Here is a 19,462-nt window from a genome sequence, read left to right as displayed (position 1 = left end):
TGGTCGGGCTGGGCTGGGCTAGGCTGGGCTGGGTTAATGGTCAGGCTTGTCCTGTCTTACCTGTCCTCCCTGTCTGGTGGTCTGGTCTGGTTGACTCCTTTCCTCCCTCCATTCGACCTAGATAGTCATATGTAGTAAACCCTGAACTATAGCGAGTGTCCAGGTCACTTGAAATCGAAATATATTAGTCATATTGGTTCTTTTCCTGCCTGATTTCTTATCATACCGACCAAACACAATCCCCATCTGAAATAATAGGTAGGTAGGTAGGTAGGTAGCTGGTTATAACCCCATTGTCTATCTAGCAATACCCTTAAGTGCACGGATAGTTACACAGATCATCCATCCATCCATCCATCCATGTTTCTGCAGAATCACCTAGGTAACAAATCGATATCACACCACCACAGTTATACTTTTATTGTACTCCCTAATATGGATATGTATCTATGTACAGTGGTACTTTCATATGCCCCCCAACCCCATCCATCCCAACCTCGGCCCATTCCCATTCCCATTTCCCACTCACCTCGGGCCCGGACAAGACAGCCCCCCCTCGTCCAATCATACCCCCGGTGGCACCTCCCCCCGCCACCACGGCGGTGTCCCAAACCCGGCAGAAAAGTGGAACAAAAAAAAAAAAAAAGAAAAAAAGAAAGAAAAAGAAACAAGGTTGGCAAGGCGGTAACTAGCTGTACTAAGTACCTTGACTGTACCTTACCTATAGTAAGTACCTTGTACCCTGTCCGCCCGTCCCGTAGGTAGCCTAGCGTACTGTAGTAGTCCGTACTAGCCTAGGCTAGGCAGGCTAAGGTAGAATGAAATAAAATGTTGGGGTTCGGATCGCGGATGGATGATCGCGGCTACGCTGCATGGTTTATACCAGCGAGGTGGTATATAAAAGAAGGCGGATCCCGGACGAATGGGTTGGGTAATCATCTCCATACTTATTGATTAATTATCATCCTCAGGGGCCTATTTTATCAATTGTTCCATTGATTATTCCATGTTCAATTTCCGTGTGCTGTGACCTTATTATTTAATTCGTCCTGTGGTATCCTTTGATACGATACTGTATCCATCATCCGCCTTTTACTACCTCCAGGAACCTTTTTTTTTTTTTTTTTTTTTTGCTGTCTGCATCCGGGTAGTAGGTAGGTAGGTAGGTCGGTAGTGACGACACTGGCACTTTTGCCTCTCTCTCTCTCTCTCTTTCTCTCCTGCTCTTCTCATCGCCCCGTCTGTTAGGTGGTGAAGGCTCTGTGTTTGCCGCATTCGGTTCTTTGTTTTTTGCCTCCGCTTCCCCCCCCCTCCCCTCGTCAGGCGATCGGGCGAGACGGGGTTTTTGAGTTGTGCTTGTGCTTGCTAGCTACTATCCATCCATCCCCTTTCACTCTGTCATTCTCATCTTTCCTTCATTCCGCCGGTGTATATACACCCCCCCCACTTTTTGCGATAATCATGGCTTCCAAACTGTCCGCTCGGATGCTGGTACCTCTGCGGTCCGTCGCGAGGTCTCGACCTGGACCTGCGTTGACGACCCCCGTCTTTGCTGGCGCTGGCGGACAACACGCACACGCCGTCGCCGTCGCCGTCGCCGTCGCCACCCGTTCTCAATGCGAGCCTCAGAAACGATGGAGCTCACATTCTCCGCTGGGCGCCGCGCCGGCCAATCCCCGGAAGAAGGTGACCATGCAGACGTTACGGAGTCTTTACAAGAAGGGGGAGCCGATTACGATGCTTACGGCGCATGATTTCCCCAGTGCGCATGTTGCGGAGGCGGCGGGCATGGATATGGTTCTTGTGGGCGATAGCTTGGCGATGGTCGCACTGGGGATGGAGGATACCAGTGAGATTCTGATGGATGAGATGTTACTGCATTGTCGGAGTGTGGCGCGGGCGGCGAAGAGTGCGTTCACGGTTCGTATATGACCTCCCGGGTTTATTGTGCTGTTGGGACCGGCTGATTGACTGGCGGTGGTTGGTGATGTAGGTCGGAGATCTCCCTATGGGCTCTTATGAAGTCTCCCCCGAACAGGCGGTTCAATCGGCCATTCGCATTGTGAAGGAGGGCCGCGTGCAGGCTGTTAAGCTCGAGGGTGGTGCCGAAATGGCCCCGACGATCAAGCGCATCACGCAGGCCGGGATCCCCGTCGTCGGACACATCGGGCTCACGCCGCAGCGCCAACACGCGCTTGGAGGGTTCAGGGTTCAAGGCAAGTCGACGGCCGGCGCACTCAGGTTGCTGGAAGATGCTCTTGCTGTACAGGAAGCTGGTGCGTTCGCTATGGTCGTCGAGGCTGTGCCGGCTGAGATTGCCGCCATAGTCACCAAGAAGCTGCGCGTCCCGACGATTGGCATTGGTGCCGGGAACGGCTGCTCCGGGCAGGTCCTTGTTCAGATTGACATGCTCGGGAACTACCCTCCGGGCCGGTTCCTCCCCAAGTTCGTCAAGAAGTATGCCGACGTCTGGGGGGAGACCATGAAGGGTATCCAGCAGTATCGCGATGAAGTCAAGAGCCGGGCATACCCATCCGAAGAGTACACCTATCCCATCGCGAAGGAGGAGCTGGCTGAGTTCGAAAAGGCTGTCGAGCAAGTCCACAAGAAATGATCGCTTCCCCTCCCTTCCAGCACCCCAAACCCCCATGCTTCACGTACTGATCTATTGTTCATTGAAGCCTCATAACTTGCATCCTATGCCCAGCATGTCGTTCCAGAGATACCTTGTCATTTCATGTTCATAATTGTCATACAGTGACAGATAACAGGCGCTAGTCCTCTACGCGCAATTGCATTTCCTTCGACCTTGTCACCGGTCAGTTTGTCGTGTTTTGTCTGCTTTATTCAACATACCTGTAAATAGTCAAGCTGTGTAAAAGCACGGCATTCATAAGAATAATCATCATCATCATCATCACCATCAACCAAACGCGGGCGTCATGGAGTAAGCAACAATTAGCTGGTCGTCGGTTTTGAAACACTGGGAAATTTCAGTATTAAACTCAACACAAGTAGAAAAATGGCAACCTACCCTCCATAATCCACCAATGCCCTCGTCCAGCCCAGGAGCAAAGACACTGTTGACATAACAAAAAACAGAGTCGGACTCTTTACAGTCCAGCTTCTTCCGGAGGAACTTCACGACGGTCTCGAACTTTTGCGACGCACTGATTTTGAACACGCGGTTCTTGAGGATGGGAGATGAAGGAAGAGGCTGAAACCGGACGGTGACTGCTGCCAAGTTAGTGAAAGCTCAACCGACGCCTTGTTTTGTCCGATAGGCCACATGACTTGACGAGACCAGTGGATGGAACTGCCCCGCCATGGTTGTTGAACTGGAAAAAAAAAAAAAGAAAAGCCACAGAGGTAGTAGTGATTGCATGCGAGACCGGGTCACTAAACACCACGATGTAGGGAATACACTTGCCTTTCCCCGTATCCACGGCCTCGGCATCCGCCAATGCTTGATGGGCATCGCGGGGCAGACTGGTTAGAACGACAGAGGCGGACATGGTCATCGGCAAATCTGCCCCATGCTTATCGTCTGGTATGGGTGCATTTTGGGTATTCGAGGCAGAGTCGGAGGACTGTTTGCGATTGGCCGGCCTATGGGTGAGATTGGTTTGGGCGGGCTTGGGGGAGCTTTGGGCGGAGGGGTTTGGGGAGGATGAGGACTCCATTGCTGTGGTGGCTGCTCTCTGATGACAAGGGAGGTTCAGGGGTGGAGGATTATGGGAGATTTGCTTGGTCCCATGCGAAGACGTGAGATGGAGGCGATTGATAAGGAGGATCAGGGAGGAGGGAGATGTTGATGTTCGAATGCATCGTGATGATGTGGTGCTGGACACCTCAGGCACGAATATTGGGGTTGGTCCAATCAGGACGGCGAGCGCAGTTCATCCATCAGCCTGAACTCTGGACATACAACAGTATACACTATATACATACACTATATGCAGCATGTCTGCCCTTGACTGTCCCGCTAGATAGACAGGCAATCCCTTCCTATGTTGGTGCCTGGCTGTGTTCTATTGTATTGTAAATACCAATAGGATTTCGGCCTCCATTGACACTGAACCAAGCCCATGACATCATCGGCCTGTTTGGACGATTTGGTTGCCTGAATGAACGCGGTGCAACCTTCCACCAGGCCTTTGTATCTCCTCCCAGTAGAGGTAATATTGTACTGATCTCTCCAGTCGCTTCATTCAACAGATAGCGACGGACTGACTGTCTTGGGCACATTTACATCTGTCAGCCTGTCGAAGGCCTATTGCTGTTTTGATCTCTTTGCTGCAGTGCATAAGGCACATAGTATGATGCATGCATGTTACCAGCTCCCCTCTCTTATGGCCTATTGGACTCCTATAAAGCCGCATTATCAATGAGGGGTGCATTCCTTCTACCGGTACCTACTCAGTCTCAGTGCCAGTGCCACAACCTAGAAAGAACCGAGTATGCCACGAAGACAAGACAGGACTCAGGTCCAGATGCGCAGATAGTGAACACAGCGCTAGCCTGTTCGATGCGCATTATTGAATGATAGCCTTCGTAGGAGGTAATTCATTGTTTGTTTCCGGGGAGTCCCCCAGGGGCCCCATTGGCGACGATCACCCCTTCCCGGCCGTCTAGATCGGGGTTTTGGGCACCGTGTAGCCCTCCTGATGCCATGCAGTCGAACTATTGAGCGTGTCGTACTCCCGTGAATTGACAGACGTGACCCTGGGTTCTGACCTGCCTAACTCTGGCCACCAAAAACCAAAATTGGACGGATGGATGCCTGCGTAGTGGGTGAGGTCTTAAAAAAAAAAGAAGGCATCGACACCTGACGGCGGCCGAGTGACCGCCGGGCCTGAGCCGGCGTTACGGGCCTTACCACTCCTTGTACCAGGCGTTAGTCCCGCACGCGCCGAGCGATTATATTATTCGATCGCAGTCATCACCTCATCCCGCTATCATACTACCTCCGGTACCACCACTGACTTCGCTTTAAGTTCTCTCTCCCTACCACCCCTCTCTCGCTTCGTTTGTCCTTCTCCTCCTGCCATCCGACACCCTCTCTCCCTCGCAGAGACTCCTCCACCCCCCTCTTTTTTCGCTCTAACCCGTCCCCTCGCTGTCCTCGCACTTGCTCGCCCCGTACCGCTTTCATCCGATCTGCCCCCGTTGCTACCCAGAGTCCCACCCCGCTCATTGCTTCCCCGCTTCGACCTTGGGGATAGCTTCAGTCACGACTCACGCACGCAATTAAGCCCTCCGGCCCATCCCTTCTTGTGGGAACGGAATCTACAACTTCGCTTTATATCCCCACCAGCTTTACCGGCAAGCCTCTCAAGATGAGTAGCCCTAAGCGGAGAATCGAGACGGATGTGAGTATTGAGTATCTCCGACCCCCTCATATTGGACAACGAGATGTGGCGGAAGAGCTGACATTTGGTGTTTCCCTCTGCTCTAGGTCATGAAGTATGCAGCACAGTCTTTGCACCGCCTATTCTCGATCATTAGCTGACCCTGGGCAGGATGTATGCGCCCTACCCCGAACCCGGCCCTCAACGAACCCCCCCGACTATGATTGAATGAAGACATGGCTCTGGGGAAAGAACAGACTGGAGGAAGGCTCAAAGGCTTGCGTGCTGATACGTATCATAGGTTGATGAGCGACTATGAGGTGACCCTGGTCAACGATAACAGTGAGTTCCCCGGCCATTTGCCACACGCCTTATCAGACGCTGACTGTTATAGTGTATGTCCGCGAAAACCGACCCCGATAACATTCAATATCGACCATTTATTTACGAGCGATTACAGGCAAGAATTCTACGTGCGCTTCAAGGGTCCCGAAGAGAGTAGGCCTTGCGTGAACCCCCGATGAGTCATTTCCACCCCGCTGACCATCCCAGCGCCTTTCACCGGTGGCCACTGGAAAATCCACGTCGAACTGCCCGACCAGTACCCATACAAGAGCCCGAGTATCGGCTTTGTCAACCGGATCTTCCACCCAAACATCGATGAGCTGTAAGTCGGAAGCCAACGTCGGTTTCGTCCATCGCTGACGTGGACATGTAGTTCGGGCTCCGTTTGCCTCGACGTCATCAACCAGACATGGTCACCCATGTACGATATGATCAACATCTTCGAAGTCTTCCTCCCCCAGCTCCTGCGCTACCCGAACCCCTCGGATCCCCTCAACGGCGAGGCCGCAGCCATGCTCATGCGGGAACCCAAAAGCTACGAAGCGAAGGTGAAGGGTACGCAACTCACAACTCACAACCCCTATTCCATGGGACTCCGCTCACACCCGCACAGAATACGTAGCCAAGTACGCCAGCAAAGAGGCCGTCGACGAGGCCGGAGAAGACACCGAGTCGGAAGACGAACTGAGCTCGGCTGGCAGTTATGAATCCGGCGGCGAAGAGCCTGCCGGCACAATGGATGACGTTTAGCTCTAGCTCTCCAGGGCTGTGTCACTCATCTGTCTGTCTTAGACTATTCCTTATTCCCTCTTGGTTTGGACATTACACATCCGTATACTGCATCGGCATACCTTATTGTTTCGTGGCTCTGCTCTTTTATTCTGCTTTTTTTTTTTTTCCCTCTCTGTTTTCTTTCCCTTTGTCTCGGGAGTCAGGTGGGAGGGCGTTCAATGGCGGAGTTCTGTCGTTTATGGTGCGTCTGGCTACTACCTGTCACGGCTGGCTAGTGCTGCGGTCGCGAAGATGGTGTCAAGAATCGGCAAGGCACGGCTATCTACATCGATAGCTTTACTGGGCAGGCGATTGCCCAACGCGGGGTTGCAGACTGACTACTGCTATCTGTCTATCTAGTGGTCTGGACTCGCGGTGCGTCACAGCAGCCCACTTCCGCGACCTCGATCGATTCCACTTACTCACTCGCTCCTTGCAGTTGTCTCGGTAGTAGGTATGGTAGCTAGCTAGCATCCAGACTGTATATCTTCAATAAAGCGCATTATAGCAACTCTACTCTCTAGAGCACATCACAATGAAATGAAATATTACTCCAAACAAAGAAACACTAGTATTTTATCTTGACAATCCACAATCCACATATTCTGTCTGCTGTTCAATAACCATCTAACCAACCCAACCTAACCCAGCCAAATGCGACAAAGAAGCCAAAGTTCGAGACCAGGACAGGATAGAACAGAAAGCACACAAGAACTGTAGCAGTAGGAACGAAGAAGCAAAGCATCAACATGAACATCAGTAACAAAGGAAAATGTAAAAGCGCAACCAGAAAACAGAGTCAAAAGAAGTGAAAATCAAAAAAAAAGAAGAAAAGAATAGAAAAGGGTATTTGTAAAAAAAAAAAAAGAAGGGAAAGGACAATATTATCTCTCTGTCTCTCTCTCAAAAAAAAGAAAAGAACCAAGCATCCGATGAAAAAGGTAAAAATCGTCGCCGGCGACCCATCGAATGCGCGAGAAGAAGAAAGGAAGAAAAGAAGAAGAGGAAAGGGTATTAAAAAGGGCGAAACGCAAAAGCAACTGCACAGGCGAAGAAGCAAGGTAGGTAGGGGGTACGGAGAACTGGGCAATAATATCAACGTGCGCCCGCCCATCCGTCTACCCGTCTGTTATGTTGTTCTTCATCCAACCATCATCATCCAACACACCACATAAATCACAGCCAAATCTCACCATCACCACCACCACCACCACCACCGCTGCCACCCCAGATGATCATCGCAAGAAAGATCTATCATCCCATCACGTAACCTTCAACACGCCAAAAACATCCCGCTTGGCAGCGACATTCTGCTCTTCACTGGAACCAGGCCGCGAGCGATTCTTGCGCGTGTTGATGACCACCTCGCCCCAGTGCTTGGGGACCGTGCCGCCTGCTTTCGCGGCGGGGGAGTGCTGGTTCCGGTGCTGGTGGCGGGGCGGGGGCGTGGACGCGGTCGTGGTGACTTGTACGGGGACATCGGAATCGGAGGCGGAGGGGGGGACGGCGCTGGGGAGGGTGGCGTGGGGTTGGAGGTGCGGTTGGGGTTGGAGGGACCAGATGTCGATGACGGAGCTGGGAGGGATTGTGTTAGTCTTTCGCCTTGACTTCTTTCTTCTTGTTCTGTGAAGGGATGATTGATTGATTGTTTGGCTGGGCTGGGTGGTGCTCACTCGGAAGTTCGTTGGCAGATCGCTTCGAGAGCTTCACGCTCGCGCTTCAGGTATCCTGGGTCGGGGAGACTGCCTTGCGCGGTTTGATTTAGGGCGCCGTAGCCGTAGCCTGGCTGGTAGATGTCGTCTTCGAGGAGGCGGGAGGATTCGGACTGTGTGGGCTGTAGGTTTGGTTTTGTTAGTTGAGGTTCAGTTGAGGGGTTTGGGTTGTGTTAATTGGGGGGGGGTGGTGGTGGTGGGATGGGATGGGCGCATGAGGTTTTCAAGGGCGCTGTAGGGATGGGATATGGAATGGAGGTGAGGTGGTAGGTGGTAGGCGGTAGGTGGCTTACATCGTGATTATCGCGACGACCGCGCCCGAGGCACGAGGAGCAGATACCCATTTGTGTTGATTTCACCGAGTTGCTGGGCGGGGTGAGGCGCAGGAGACGTTCAAGGGTGGGATTATCGACGATGAGGAATTAGGTATTGGGTTGGTGTTAAAGGAGAGGCTGGACAAGGAGAAATGAGTGTCGGGATGAATTGAATATACAGACAGGCACGCGCCGGGCGATGATGCTCTAGCGAAGATGAGTTGAGGAGGAAGAAGAGGAGGGGGAGGAGGAGGTTGCTGGACGGGGATATTGGGAGACGGTGACGGAAAGAGAGCGAGAGTGACGGACGGCTGGGCGACGGCTGGATAATTCGGTGGGTGGGTTGGCCCGTGCGAGCCGATGTCATCGCCGTGAGCAGCTCGCCGGGCTATTATTATTCTGCTGTGCTTTATTCGGTGATCAGAGTGTTAATTGGCTGTGTTCTCTAGATCGTATTCCATTCGGATGAATGTTCTATCTACTGCTTGAACTGTGACCATCGCGCAGCGTTACCTCATATCACAGAGCGACGACTAACCCTTACTAACCCTTACTCGGTGGGCTGATGTCTGGCATGGCGGATGGGAAGAATGCAGATTGTCACATGGGTTGATCTCACATACTTCACAAGAAGTGCTACCATAGGCTGATCAAGTTACATAGTAGGCCCTGGCCGGAGCAGGTTGGGTCTTGGTGGTGGCACCGATCATATTCATATCTTCATCCTCATTCCCAACTCCATCTCCATCCCTATTATCCTGTGTATGTGAGAGCACTAGGAATCTGATATGGTAGAACATTGTAACCTCGGCCTGCAAACGATGTCGCTGGAGAGCTACTCATTGTGTAAAAAATTACAGTAGATGCGAGGAAAGCCCAGAGCATGCCATTTCCGGGGCATAGAATAGTTACATCGAGTCTGAAGAACCGAGTCCAACTCCGGCCCGTTGGGCGTGGCCGCAGCCACCCCGCCGGTGGAAATAAGCCCGCAGCCACCGCCGACATTTTTCCTCAACATCGCCTTATTCTCCGACTGCAGCAAATTGTCCCGCGCGTCCACTCACTTCGGTTCAACCGATCCAACCAGCCAACAGCCCCTCGGTCCTAGCCATTGGCTTCCCTTCTAAACTCGATATACACCAGACAAAGACTCTCATCAAAACAAACATGTTCGACCTTCCCGACGCGAAACGGTACGTCCAGTCCAGTCCAGTCCACAACCACCACCAACACCTCAACCTACAGCTATAACCTACACCCCATACCCCAACACTACCAACATGAACCCCCAAACCCAACTAACAACCGCCTCCTACAGCGTGCGCCGTGACGAACTCCTCTCCAGGAACTCCACCTCCCCTTCATCCTCCCCACCCCCCGAATCCGCCCCAGACGCCCAACAACGCCTCGGTAAACTCCTCAACCTCGACTCCCTCCTCGCCCCCGCGTACCCGCCCACCACCACCACCACCGAACCCTCGACCGAGATCCCCGATGACGAGGAACAAGAGTTCGAATTCCGGCTATTCAGCGCGCCTGCCGCTACCGCAAAGCCCGCAGACGGGAAGACCCAAACGGACGGCGATGCCGAGGCCACCACAGCGCAGAAACTCCGGATCCGGGTCCGGTCTCCCTCGCCCGGCGCGGTGGGAGTGGAGGATGGACGCCTGGTGAATCCGTTCCGTGGATGGGGGCACTATTTCTCTGCGCCGGGGTTGATGGCCGGGAACAAGGGAGATGCCGCGGGGGAGGAAGAGGAGAGGTTACGGGAAAAGCGAAGGCAGTTTGAGGACGTGGCTGTTTCTGGGGGGGATATGTTGGGGTTTGCGCAGGTTCCGTGGGTGAGTCTTATTCTTGTTCCTTTTTGTTATGTTCTGTTTTGGTCTGTTCTGGTTGGGGGGCGATGGGGTTGGGGTTGGGCCTAGGATTAAGATTGGTTTGCTGACGGACATGGTGATCTTTTAGCCTGGTTGCTACTTGCCGTGGAAGGTTGTTACCCTGAAGACCGAGAAGAAGAAAAAGTCTAAGATGGCTAAGGGGACTGAGGCTGGATCTGGCGGAGATGGCGATGGCGATGCAGCTGTGGTCTGCGTTGTCGACCCCCCGGAGAGAGTGCCCTTGTCGCGCAAGAAGCCTGGGAAGAAGCGTCGTGTTATACTGCGCAAGCGCATCACGACGGCGGAGGCGGCGAAGAAGAAAGCAGAGGAGGCCAAGGTGCTGGATGCGGAGAAGCGCAACCGGAAGAACCGCGAGAGGAAGATCAAGCGCAGACAGAAGGCGAGGGAGTTGAAGGCCGCCGCCGCCGCCGCTTCTGGTTCGGGTGCCCCGCCTGTTGAGATGGATGAAGATGCATCATCGGATGGGGGCAGTGATTGAGGGGTCTACGTGTGTGGATGTGTGGGTGTGTGTTCTTACGGCTTGGTTTCAGCATCTGATACCCAGGTCGATTGATATCGGATCATTAATTTGATGGTTGGTCTTCCCAGAGTTTCTACAGCATGGAGCTAAGCAGAATACAAATGCGGACGAGACACTAGCTTGACTCGGACTGTATTAGTAGGGAGTATGCATGGAAGCATGAGCTAATGAAAACAATACAGGGTATTATGCAAATGGATATCAACATCAACGACGACAACATCAACATCAACAACAAAACAAAATGAAACCAGAGCAGTCTATGCGGGGTATGAGAGATGATGCAAGATAGGGAAATTTTGCCGCATTAAGGAGTGGACGATGCATGCGTGCACATGCATTGGATAATGGCATCAGCTGGATGTCCAGGGACGCGTCTATTTGGTCTCCTTGTCTGCAAACGAAAAACGATCAGTGACTCATTCTTGCTTTCACACGGCTTGGATCAGAGCCAACTCACCCACTGCGCTTCCGGCAGCCTCGGCGGGCGTCTCTGCAGCGGGCTCGGACGCAGCAACAGGAGCAACGGCCTCGGCCTCCGCATGGGCCTCGCCAGCGGGGGTCTCCGTCACCTCCAAGGCCGGGGCCTCGGCAGCGGCAGCAGCAGCTTCAGGCTGCGCTTCTTCCGCGGGCTTATCGGCGGCTGCATGGTTGCTTGGTTAGCAGGGGGCTCAGGAGGGGGAGAGTGAGGGGTCAATCCTACCCGGCTGAGTCTCGCCAGCAGGAGCGGCCTCGGGGCTCTCCTCAGTCTTCTTCTTCTTGAAGATGGACTTGAGGGCGTTCTTGATCTTCTTGAGAATGGCTGGAGGGGGAATTAGCGACGGCGACGACAACAACAACAACTCAGACCCAGAGGACCTGCGGGGCTCACTTACCAGGCATGTTGGTTGATGATTAGGGTATTCGGTATAAATACGTGTAGATAGGTAGATAGGTAGGTAGATGAATTTAACAACCACAACGGTGCCGAGTACAATAGGTAGGTAGTAGGTATCAAAGAGTGACTAGTAGTTAAAAAAAAAAAAGAGAAAAAAAAAATGAATGACTGTCTGAAAAGACTGAAAGATTGACTGACTGACTGGAATGAATGACTGGACGAGCGAACGACTGAAGAGCAGAAAAGAATACTTTCGTTTGGCTTGGTTTGGCGGTAGTTATGTGTCCTCCACGTGATAGGGGCACGGGTCCTGAATTTGCATTGCTGATCGCCTGGGCCTTTTGAAATTACTCTTTCCACACCGGATGCCTCCTTTCTTTCGCGCAGGACCCTTTCCCTCCTTCCTGCCTTCATCTCCCGCCGCCAGGGCCCCGCCCGCGATGCTGGCTGATCCACCGGTCGACCTCCTCATAGTCATGGCATATCGCTAATGATTGACTAGCTAGGTAAGTACCTAGACTACGTAGATAGATAGATACCCCTGGTGTTGTGGTGCTTCGTATAGATGCTAGTGCTACTACTGGATAGGAATTAGGGAGGGGAAGCTCGAGGGGGGGATGATCGATGAATGAATGGCCTCGTCACCCCCGCCGGGTTTGGCACTTTTTACTACTTCTTGCCTAGTAGATACCACATAGTATCTATCTAGCCCTCGGCTCGCCGCATCTATCTATTGCCAACGGACCAGTTGATCTCGACCGGACTATTCTCGTCCTGCAGTGGTGGCGGTGCTCAAGATAGTAGTAGCAATGTCGTGTTTCCCTGTCTGTGATGGATAGTCCGAGCTTTAGGGGAACGAAGCGCTCGCGAGTCAGGAGTATTTCCATAGTAGATACTTAAATAGACAGTACGGACTACGGAGGGGATTCATCGAGGCTAGATATATCCCCTCCTCCTTAAACGCGTGCGTGCCTCCCGTTTCAGGGGCATACACATGCGCAATTCTCCCCCTCCCCCTCAAGCTGGCAGCGCTGTCAAGTTTCAAGAAAGAAAAAAAAAAAAAAACCCCCACCACCCGCAAAGAAAATTCCATGGATCAAATTAAATCATCAAACAACTGAGAAACAGTTCGATTGGATCCACTAGTACTTAGGTAAACGAACGATCCTTGTTTTTGACGCTTACTTGCGACTATTAGTATTAGATGACCTGGATTGCCCGTAGTGGGGACATGCTATATAGGGCCGCGGAAATTGCCCTACATGAGGAATAAGGGCCAAGGTTGTCTAACGACCAACGGGCTCGCATAACCGCTTCTGGCTTCGCGCTTGGGTATCTAGTCTATCTACTATATGGGGTTGCAAAGGTTGGATGGCTGGATGGTTGCACAGGGGGGAGGGGAGCGGAGCGGAGGAGAACTTGGAAGGGCTGCCTGCCTACTTTAATGTAGAACGTCCGGTAATTCCTTCATCTCTGTGGCATATTGAGGCTGTTTCATGTTGGGCTGGGCGTGTACGTTGCTCTGTCTGGTCTGGCTGACTGTCTAGGTACGGAGTAGATAGATAGTCCTAGGAGGTGGTCTTGGAAAGGAAGGGGAGACACCTCGTGTGCCCATCCTTCCTTGCAATCGACTTCTCTGTTCTGTTCTCTGGACCCCGTCGTAGTGGTATAGTACAAGTGAATGACCTTCAGGGTCGTTTTACAGTTGTATGTCGCACGGATGATGTGTTGTTCTTGCATGCGGGTTGGCTTTGGGTGTCTAGAGCATAGAGTTCCTGGCTGGCGTGTTTCCTGAGCCGACCAGGTTATGCGCCAGAATGAGAGGTCGAGTTTGAAAATAGGTCTGGTTAGTATGACTGAGACCTGTTCGAGTCAGGGGGAGCTAGGCTGGAGTCTGATCGGTCGTAGCGAATGCGACGGGATCTCAATGGACGGACTGAGTTGGAAATTCGCCGAAGAGGTGGGAGATGCAGCAGCAAGGCAGTTGATGAGGCCAAGCAAGGCAAAGGCATGACAAGCCAATTGACAGCTCGTTCTCGGCCCGCCTGACTAACCGCGGCTTCTCCGCCCGTCGCAAAACACGACATCGTCATCATCACTTGCAAGTCGCAACAACACCAGAACTGGTGGTACAGATGCGCTCTGATCCTCCCACAACCGCTGAACCCCAGGGCAGGCCGGCGTCTGAGCGGACGCCCCTCCTGGGGGATCAATCGCAGAATGAACCCGCACCGTCCGGCGACTCGGACGTTCCCTTGGCTGAGGAACCCAGCTCGAAGGAGCTGATCCTGGTCCTGGGAAGCATCTGGGTCGGTGTGTTCCTGGCTGCTTTGGGTAAGCCTCGACTGTCTACAGCCCTCCCCTGGCTTGCTGAAGCTAACGGTGACAGACACTACGATTGTCGCAACTCTAACCGCCCCCATCTCGTCCTCCTTCCACTCCTTCACGCTGCTGTCCTGGCTCGCCACCTCCTACCTCATTTCCAACGCCGCCTTTCAGCCGCTGAGTGGGCGCCTGACGGATATTTTCTCTCGACGGACAGGTCTGCTTTTGTCCAATGTCTTCTTCGCCGCCGGTAATTTGATCTGCGGGCTCGCGAAAAGCGAGGGAACCATTGTCCTTGGTCGGGTCGTCGCCGGCATCGGAGGCGGCGGCCTCACAGCGATCTCGACCTTCGTCACCTCCGACTTGGTCCCGCTACGGAAACGAGGCGTGTGGCAGGGCATTGGCAATATCTGTTATGGAGCGGGAAGCGGACTGGGTGGTGTGTTCGGAGGGTGGATCAATGATACTTTGGGGTGGCGATGGGCCTTTCTGATCCAGGTCCCGTTCGTCGTGGTATCCGGTATCCTGGTGGCTTTCACGTTGCGAGTGCCCGTGAAGCAATCCGAGAACGCCAAACTAAGACGGGTGGACTTCCTCGGAGCGCTCACCTTGGTCGTCAGTCTCGTTCTGCTTCTTCTTGGGCTGAATACCGGTGGCAATCAGGTCCCCTGGACGCACCCGCTTATCCTCACCTCGCTGCCACTTTCCGCCGTCTTCTTCGGGCTCTTCATCTACGTTGAAGCGAAGATTGCGTCGGAGCCGGTCATTCCCGTCCGTCTGCTGCTCAATCGGACGGTGTTTTCCGCCTGTCTGACTAACTGGTTTAGCACGATGGCGGTCTTTGGACTTCTGTTCTATCTGCCCTTGTTCTTCCAGGTTCAAGGGCTGTCCGCGACGGCTGCGGGGGCGCGGTTGATCCCCCAGGCTATTGGAACCTCGCTTGGCTCGCTGGGGTCGGGTATCTTGATGAAGTCCACGGGACGCTACAGGGTGTTCAATCACATCTCCGTGTCTCTGCTGGTTATTGCCGGTATCCTTATCTGCACGCTGTCATTGACGACTCCGTCGTGGCTACCGTTCATCTACTTCTTCATGATGGGGACGGCCTACGGTAGTATGCTCACGATCACCCTGGTGGCGCTGATCTCTGCCGTGGACCACGAGCACCATGCCGTCATTACATCCGCGTCTTATGCGTTCCGCAGCACGGGCAGCACCATTGGTATCACCATTGCCTCCGCCGTGTTCCAGAACATCCTCAAGTCGGGGTTGTGGTCTCGGTTTGGCGACCGTGAGGACGCAGGGGAGCTGATCTCGCGGATCCGAGACAGCCTGGATGAGATCCGCCATCTGCCTGCGGACTGGATCCCGGGGGTGCTCGATGCGTACATGGATTCTTTGCGGGCGGTGTTCCTGACGCTGCTGGGACTGAGCGTGCTGGGGGCGATGGTCAGTATGGGGATGCGCGAGCACAAGTTGCATTCGAACCTGGCGCGACGGGATGAGTGAGTAACCCGGAAGTACATAACAAGCGTATATACGTATATAGTACAATTTACACATGATAACTGCAAACAGCGGTTCCTATCGTAGTAGATAGTTAGTACTCCGTAGTAATGCCTACATCATCATCATCATCGGGCCCAACCAGTGCAAGGGCCCACTGCCGCTTGGCTGCAACCCCGGTGGGCCAATCACCGGCCCGGGCGCGGCACGACCAACGGCGCGGCGGCAGGAGATCCTTCATCGTCGCCCTCTCGATCGTTCGGGGGGCTTGCTTTGATGCCGTGCCTCTGAACTCATCCCTGCGTTTTCTTCTACTCCCCTCCCTCTTTTTACTCCACTCCCTTCTTCTCCCTCTCCTCCTCCTCTCTCTTCTGGCTCTCTGCGCTTCTGCACTCCCCCTCCCTCCAACCCCCCACACTCACACCCCCCCAACCTAAACTCGACCTGCAACTAGTTACCAATTAATTGGTGGCGTCTTGCGCAAGACGTGGCGACGGGACAGCACGACTTGCGATTTGCGCCCAAGCTACTCCGTACTCCCGAGTACTATCTATTTGGTGATTTCATTATTAACTGCGAACTAAGTTGTTCTCCTGCAAGTCCAACAAGTCCACCACAGCAGTCAGCACACCGCTTGGCCCGCCTTTCCCTAGCCCGCCCGATCAGACCACCAGTCAGTCAACACGTACCGCCTCGAGATCCGCAGTCCGCCTGGGTCTGCCTTTGCCTTCCTGTACATGGCTTGGGTTCGGTAGTCTGGCTGGAGGGAGAGAGCTTCATTGGGTTGCAATTGTTCGTCCGCTACCACACGGCTGGCCGACTCACTTCACATATCTACCTACCTACATCATACAAGACTCACCTCCCCTGCTTTCCCTCTTTGCAGAGCGTTCGGTTTCCGTTCTTGCGCACTGGTTGCGATTTTATCCTTGACCGCGAACATACGTTTTGTCCTCGACCGGATTGGCTGCACGATCCCTGTACGCGACAAATTTTCGACTGTCCTGCTTCTTCGCCCCCGACGAATCGTGACACCACTGGTCTATATTAATCCGGCTCTCTTGTCCCGACTTTTGTTTTTCTTCTTCGCCGTCTTTTCTTCAGTGTAATGGCATTGGGTTTGGGAGCGAATCTCCCATCGACATCGAGGGCCGTTACTGGTGTGGTTTCGAAAGGCGTTTGGTCTACGACAATGGAAGTGGATGCTGAGAGCGAAGGGAAACCCGCGGGTGATGTTAGTTCGACCGGGATACACCTCGATACGGAAATGCAAGAGGCCACGGACCCCTCCCCTCGTCGCCGGAAACGCATCCTCCTCTCGACGGAGAGCGCCTTCGTCGACAATGTCCTGCCCTCGCTGGTCCAGAATCCCGAAATCGAACTACGATTGATTACCGATGAGCCGTCCGCGCTTCTGTCGGGCGCAAGCAAGGTTCCTCATTACATGGATACGGTGGATAGTCAGACATTCGACAAAAAGACCGGTGCTCGGAAATGGTTGAAGGCGAAGGCGGCGGAGCTTTGCGACTGGGCGGATATGCTCCTGGTCGCACCGATAGACGCTGGGGCGTTGGGGTCGATGTTGTACGGGTTGACCAATACGTTGACCTTGGCCCTACTGCGCGGTTGGATCTCGTCAAAGCCGGTTGTGCTGATCCCCGGCATGACAGTCTCGGAATGGGATCATCCGCTGAGCAAGAGGCAGCTGGATGAGGTGGAACAGTTCTGGCCCTGGATTAGCGTGGTATCGCCTGTGCTGTGGAAGTCCGTTGATCCGGAGGAACTTATACAGTTGCCGTGGGATGGCCTGGAGGGACTACATGGGACTATCGAACGGACGCTGGGCCTGTCGTTCTCAGCAGCCGCCACCAACCCCAGTCAGGGTTCAGAATCGACATACCAATCCGGTGTCCCGGAAAAGACCCCCGGGGACGCCGCCACTATCTCGCGACATGTCTTATATCGATCGGCCAAGACTGAACGGGGTCCGCGCTCGTTGCCGATGGAGTTATGGCTGGATATCTTCGAAGACCACCTCCACGACTGGGAGATCGCCAAAGCAGTCGGCATCCCGACAAACCTCCCTGTGCCAAAAGAATGGCAAAACCATCTGCTGAAGATGTCCACCCCAGCCTCCTTGGAATACACCATCCTCCGAGGGTCCTTCGCTGCGATCAAAAAGCGCATCCACAGTCTTCCCCGGTGGAAACCTCTCTCCGACCTAGCCTGCCACCTGATCTTCAAATTCTCCCGCACCGACATCCTCTCCTACCTCACTGAAAAAGAAGACCTTCTCTGGACGACCTCCCGTCTCACCAACCTCCCATACCGCGCATCCGCCATCTACGGCAACCCCAACATCCTCACCTGGTGGCGCGACGCCCCCGCCCTCCCAAACAAAGAATACATCGCCGACGCGATGGACGGCGCCTCGCGAGCCGGCTTCGTCGACGTCCTCGAATGGTGGCGCACCTCCGGCCTCGAACTGCGGTACACCGAGCGGGCCCTCGAAGCCGCCAGCGCCGAGGGCCGCGTCGCCGTCCTGGCCTGGTGGAAAGCCGCCTCCGTCAACGCACCCATCTCCTCCCCCATCCCCCTCAAAGTCGGCAAATCCGTCCTCCTCGCCGCCCAGTCCGGCCGCACCGCCTCCCTCGCCTGGTGGGATGCCTCCGGCATCCCCTATAGTCATGGCGAATCCGTCGCCCGCATCGCCAGCACCCACGGCCACGTCCACGTCCTCGAGTTCTGGCACCGTCTGAAGGGCTCCAAGATGATCTTCGACACCCAGGTCCTCGTCGGTCCGACCAAGAACGGCCACGATAACGTCCTCGAATGGTGGCGTCGCAGCGGCCTTCGTGTCGAATTCAAGACTTGTGATATCGAAGAGGCCCTCGAAGACGCGGACCCTGTCTCTGGTGCTGAGCAGCGCGTCCGCAAGTGGTGGGCTGATAATGGTCTGAACCTCGGTGTGGGGACGAGTGAGTGGATGAAGACGAAAGTGTTGTAATTACTCATTCTTCTTCTCCTTCTATTTTTTTTATCTTCAGTGCGTGCTGTGGATACGATTGATACCGACCGGTCAGTCTCATTTGGTATGGAACCAACCTATGTGATGATCTACAAAATTCCTCTCTCTCTTTCTTGTTCTTCTGTGCAGCTATTCATAATACCCTTTTACTTTTTTTCCCCTTTCAATCGTTGACGCTGGTTGATGTTTCTCTTTTGCTGTTGAGGGACCGTTTACTTTTGGCGTTTCATTCCTTTCTTTTGCTTTCTTGCTTGCTTGCTTGCTTGCTTTCTGGTCCAACTCTAGAAGTCACAAAATTCGTGATCGGGATCGGTGTCGCCGTCGCCGTCGCCGTTGCATTTGCATATCTGGGTTCGTTCGGGTGGGGGAATTCGCATTCGGATTCGGATTCGGTTATCTGGGTGTTGTGTGTTGTGTGTATTCATATCTTAAGTTATTTAACTTATCTACTTATTTACTTATTTACCAATTTGTTCATTTATTCATCACGTGCTCGTAGCAATCATTCTCGATAAGTCTCTGTTGTGTCGCTGGGTGGTTCTACATTCTATTATTAGCTTAGGCTGGATGTATTGATTCTACTGGGAGCATAAATAAGCATTAATTACATGCATCCCATGCCTATGATTCTGTTTACCTCCGTACAGTGGGTGGGTGGTATGGTGGTACATAGTAAGTAGTAATTCTGGCACACAAAAGGGAAAGGCTAGTAGCTTAGCTTAGTTGTGATTGGGATAGGCGCATCGTGATACATGGTACTTGATCTAGCGACTACCTTGCCTGCCTAGTACATGTACATATAGTAAGTAACCTAC

General features: G+C 53.5%; 9 protein-coding genes across 9 annotated transcripts; 5 read left to right on the top strand and 4 right to left on the bottom strand.

Annotated features, from left to right (window-relative positions):
- Positions 1–1,110: 1,110 nt before the first annotated feature.
- BO70DRAFT_363515 (3-methyl-2-oxobutanoate hydroxymethyltransferase ECM31) lies at positions 1,111–2,808 on the top strand. The gene is made up of 2 exons (XM_025543585.1): positions 1,111–1,919; positions 1,993–2,808. The coding sequence occupies exons 1-2, from the start codon at positions 1,462–1,464 to the stop codon at positions 2,612–2,614; spliced, it is 1,080 nt and encodes a 359-aa protein (XP_025397716.1). The 5' UTR covers positions 1,111–1,461; the 3' UTR covers positions 2,615–2,808.
- Positions 2,809–2,923: 115 nt separating this feature from the next.
- Positions 2,924–3,683, bottom strand: BO70DRAFT_372293 (ubiquitin-like protein ATG12; the record flags this gene model as incomplete). The annotated part of the gene is made up of 3 exons (XM_025544842.1): positions 2,924–2,983; positions 3,035–3,234; positions 3,431–3,683. The coding sequence occupies 3 exons, from the start codon at positions 3,681–3,683 to the stop codon at positions 2,924–2,926; spliced, it is 513 nt and encodes a 170-aa protein (XP_025397715.1).
- A 1,656-nt stretch (positions 3,684–5,339) lies between these two features.
- BO70DRAFT_294876 (E2 ubiquitin-conjugating protein UBC8) lies at positions 5,340–6,446 on the top strand (the record flags this gene model as incomplete). Its single annotated transcript, XM_025539490.1, has 6 exons — positions 5,340–5,376; positions 5,604–5,697; positions 5,812–5,849; positions 5,904–6,018; positions 6,070–6,251; positions 6,310–6,446. 6 exons carry the CDS (start codon positions 5,340–5,342, stop codon positions 6,444–6,446), a joined length of 603 nt encoding a protein of 200 aa, XP_025397714.1.
- An 866-nt stretch (positions 6,447–7,312) lies between these two features.
- Positions 7,313–8,953, bottom strand: BO70DRAFT_363510 (LAMTOR1/MEH1 family protein). Its single transcript, XM_025543584.1, has 3 exons — positions 8,473–8,953; positions 8,141–8,301; positions 7,313–8,042 (listed from the first exon to the last, which is right to left on the bottom strand). Exons 1-3 carry the CDS (start codon positions 8,521–8,523, stop codon positions 7,730–7,732), a joined length of 525 nt encoding a protein of 174 aa, XP_025397713.1. The 5' UTR covers positions 8,524–8,953; the 3' UTR covers positions 7,313–7,729.
- BO70DRAFT_69436 (uncharacterized protein) lies at positions 8,467–8,981 on the bottom strand. The gene has a single exon (XM_025548654.1). The coding sequence runs from the start codon at positions 8,858–8,860 to the stop codon at positions 8,585–8,587; it is 276 nt and encodes a 91-aa protein (XP_025397712.1). The 5' UTR covers positions 8,861–8,981; the 3' UTR covers positions 8,467–8,584.
- A 563-nt stretch (positions 8,982–9,544) lies between these two features.
- Positions 9,545–11,287, top strand: BO70DRAFT_363509 (DUF2011 domain-containing protein; the record flags this gene model as incomplete). Its single annotated transcript, XM_025543583.1, has 4 exons — positions 9,545–9,686; positions 9,812–10,334; positions 10,459–10,965; positions 11,094–11,287. Coding segments are annotated over exons 1-3 (956 nt in total), but the record flags the coding sequence as incomplete, so codon positions are not given.
- BO70DRAFT_363508 (uncharacterized protein) lies at positions 11,018–12,008 on the bottom strand. The gene is made up of 4 exons (XM_025543582.1): positions 11,787–12,008; positions 11,615–11,713; positions 11,372–11,554; positions 11,018–11,305 (listed from the first exon to the last, which is right to left on the bottom strand). Exons 1-4 carry the CDS (start codon positions 11,791–11,793, stop codon positions 11,289–11,291), a joined length of 306 nt encoding a protein of 101 aa, XP_025397710.1. The 5' UTR covers positions 11,794–12,008; the 3' UTR covers positions 11,018–11,288.
- A 1,885-nt stretch (positions 12,009–13,893) lies between these two features.
- On the top strand, positions 13,894–15,679 carry BO70DRAFT_339477 (MDR family MFS transporter). The gene is made up of 2 exons (XM_025541248.1): positions 13,894–14,122; positions 14,178–15,679. Exons 1-2 carry the CDS (start codon positions 13,924–13,926, stop codon positions 15,620–15,622), a joined length of 1,644 nt encoding a protein of 547 aa, XP_025397709.1. The 5' UTR covers positions 13,894–13,923; the 3' UTR covers positions 15,623–15,679.
- Positions 15,680–16,727: 1,048 nt separating this feature from the next.
- Positions 16,728–19,415, top strand: BO70DRAFT_353981 (uncharacterized protein; the record flags this gene model as incomplete). The annotated part of the gene is made up of 4 exons (XM_025541844.1): positions 16,728–18,597; positions 18,933–19,053; positions 19,295–19,319; positions 19,386–19,415. The coding sequence occupies 4 exons, from the start codon at positions 16,728–16,730 to the stop codon at positions 19,413–19,415; spliced, it is 2,046 nt and encodes a 681-aa protein (XP_025397708.1).
- Between the last annotated feature and the right edge of the window lie 47 nt (positions 19,416–19,462).

This window comes from Aspergillus heteromorphus (assembly GCF_003184545.1).
Source record: "Aspergillus heteromorphus CBS 117.55 chromosome Unknown BO70scaffold_19, whole genome shotgun sequence".
In the NCBI taxonomy this organism is placed as follows: Eukaryota; Fungi; Ascomycota; class Eurotiomycetes; order Eurotiales; family Aspergillaceae; genus Aspergillus; species Aspergillus heteromorphus.
The sequence above is the reverse complement of the archived record's forward strand: the minus strand, read 5'-3'. Positions and strand labels throughout refer to the sequence as shown.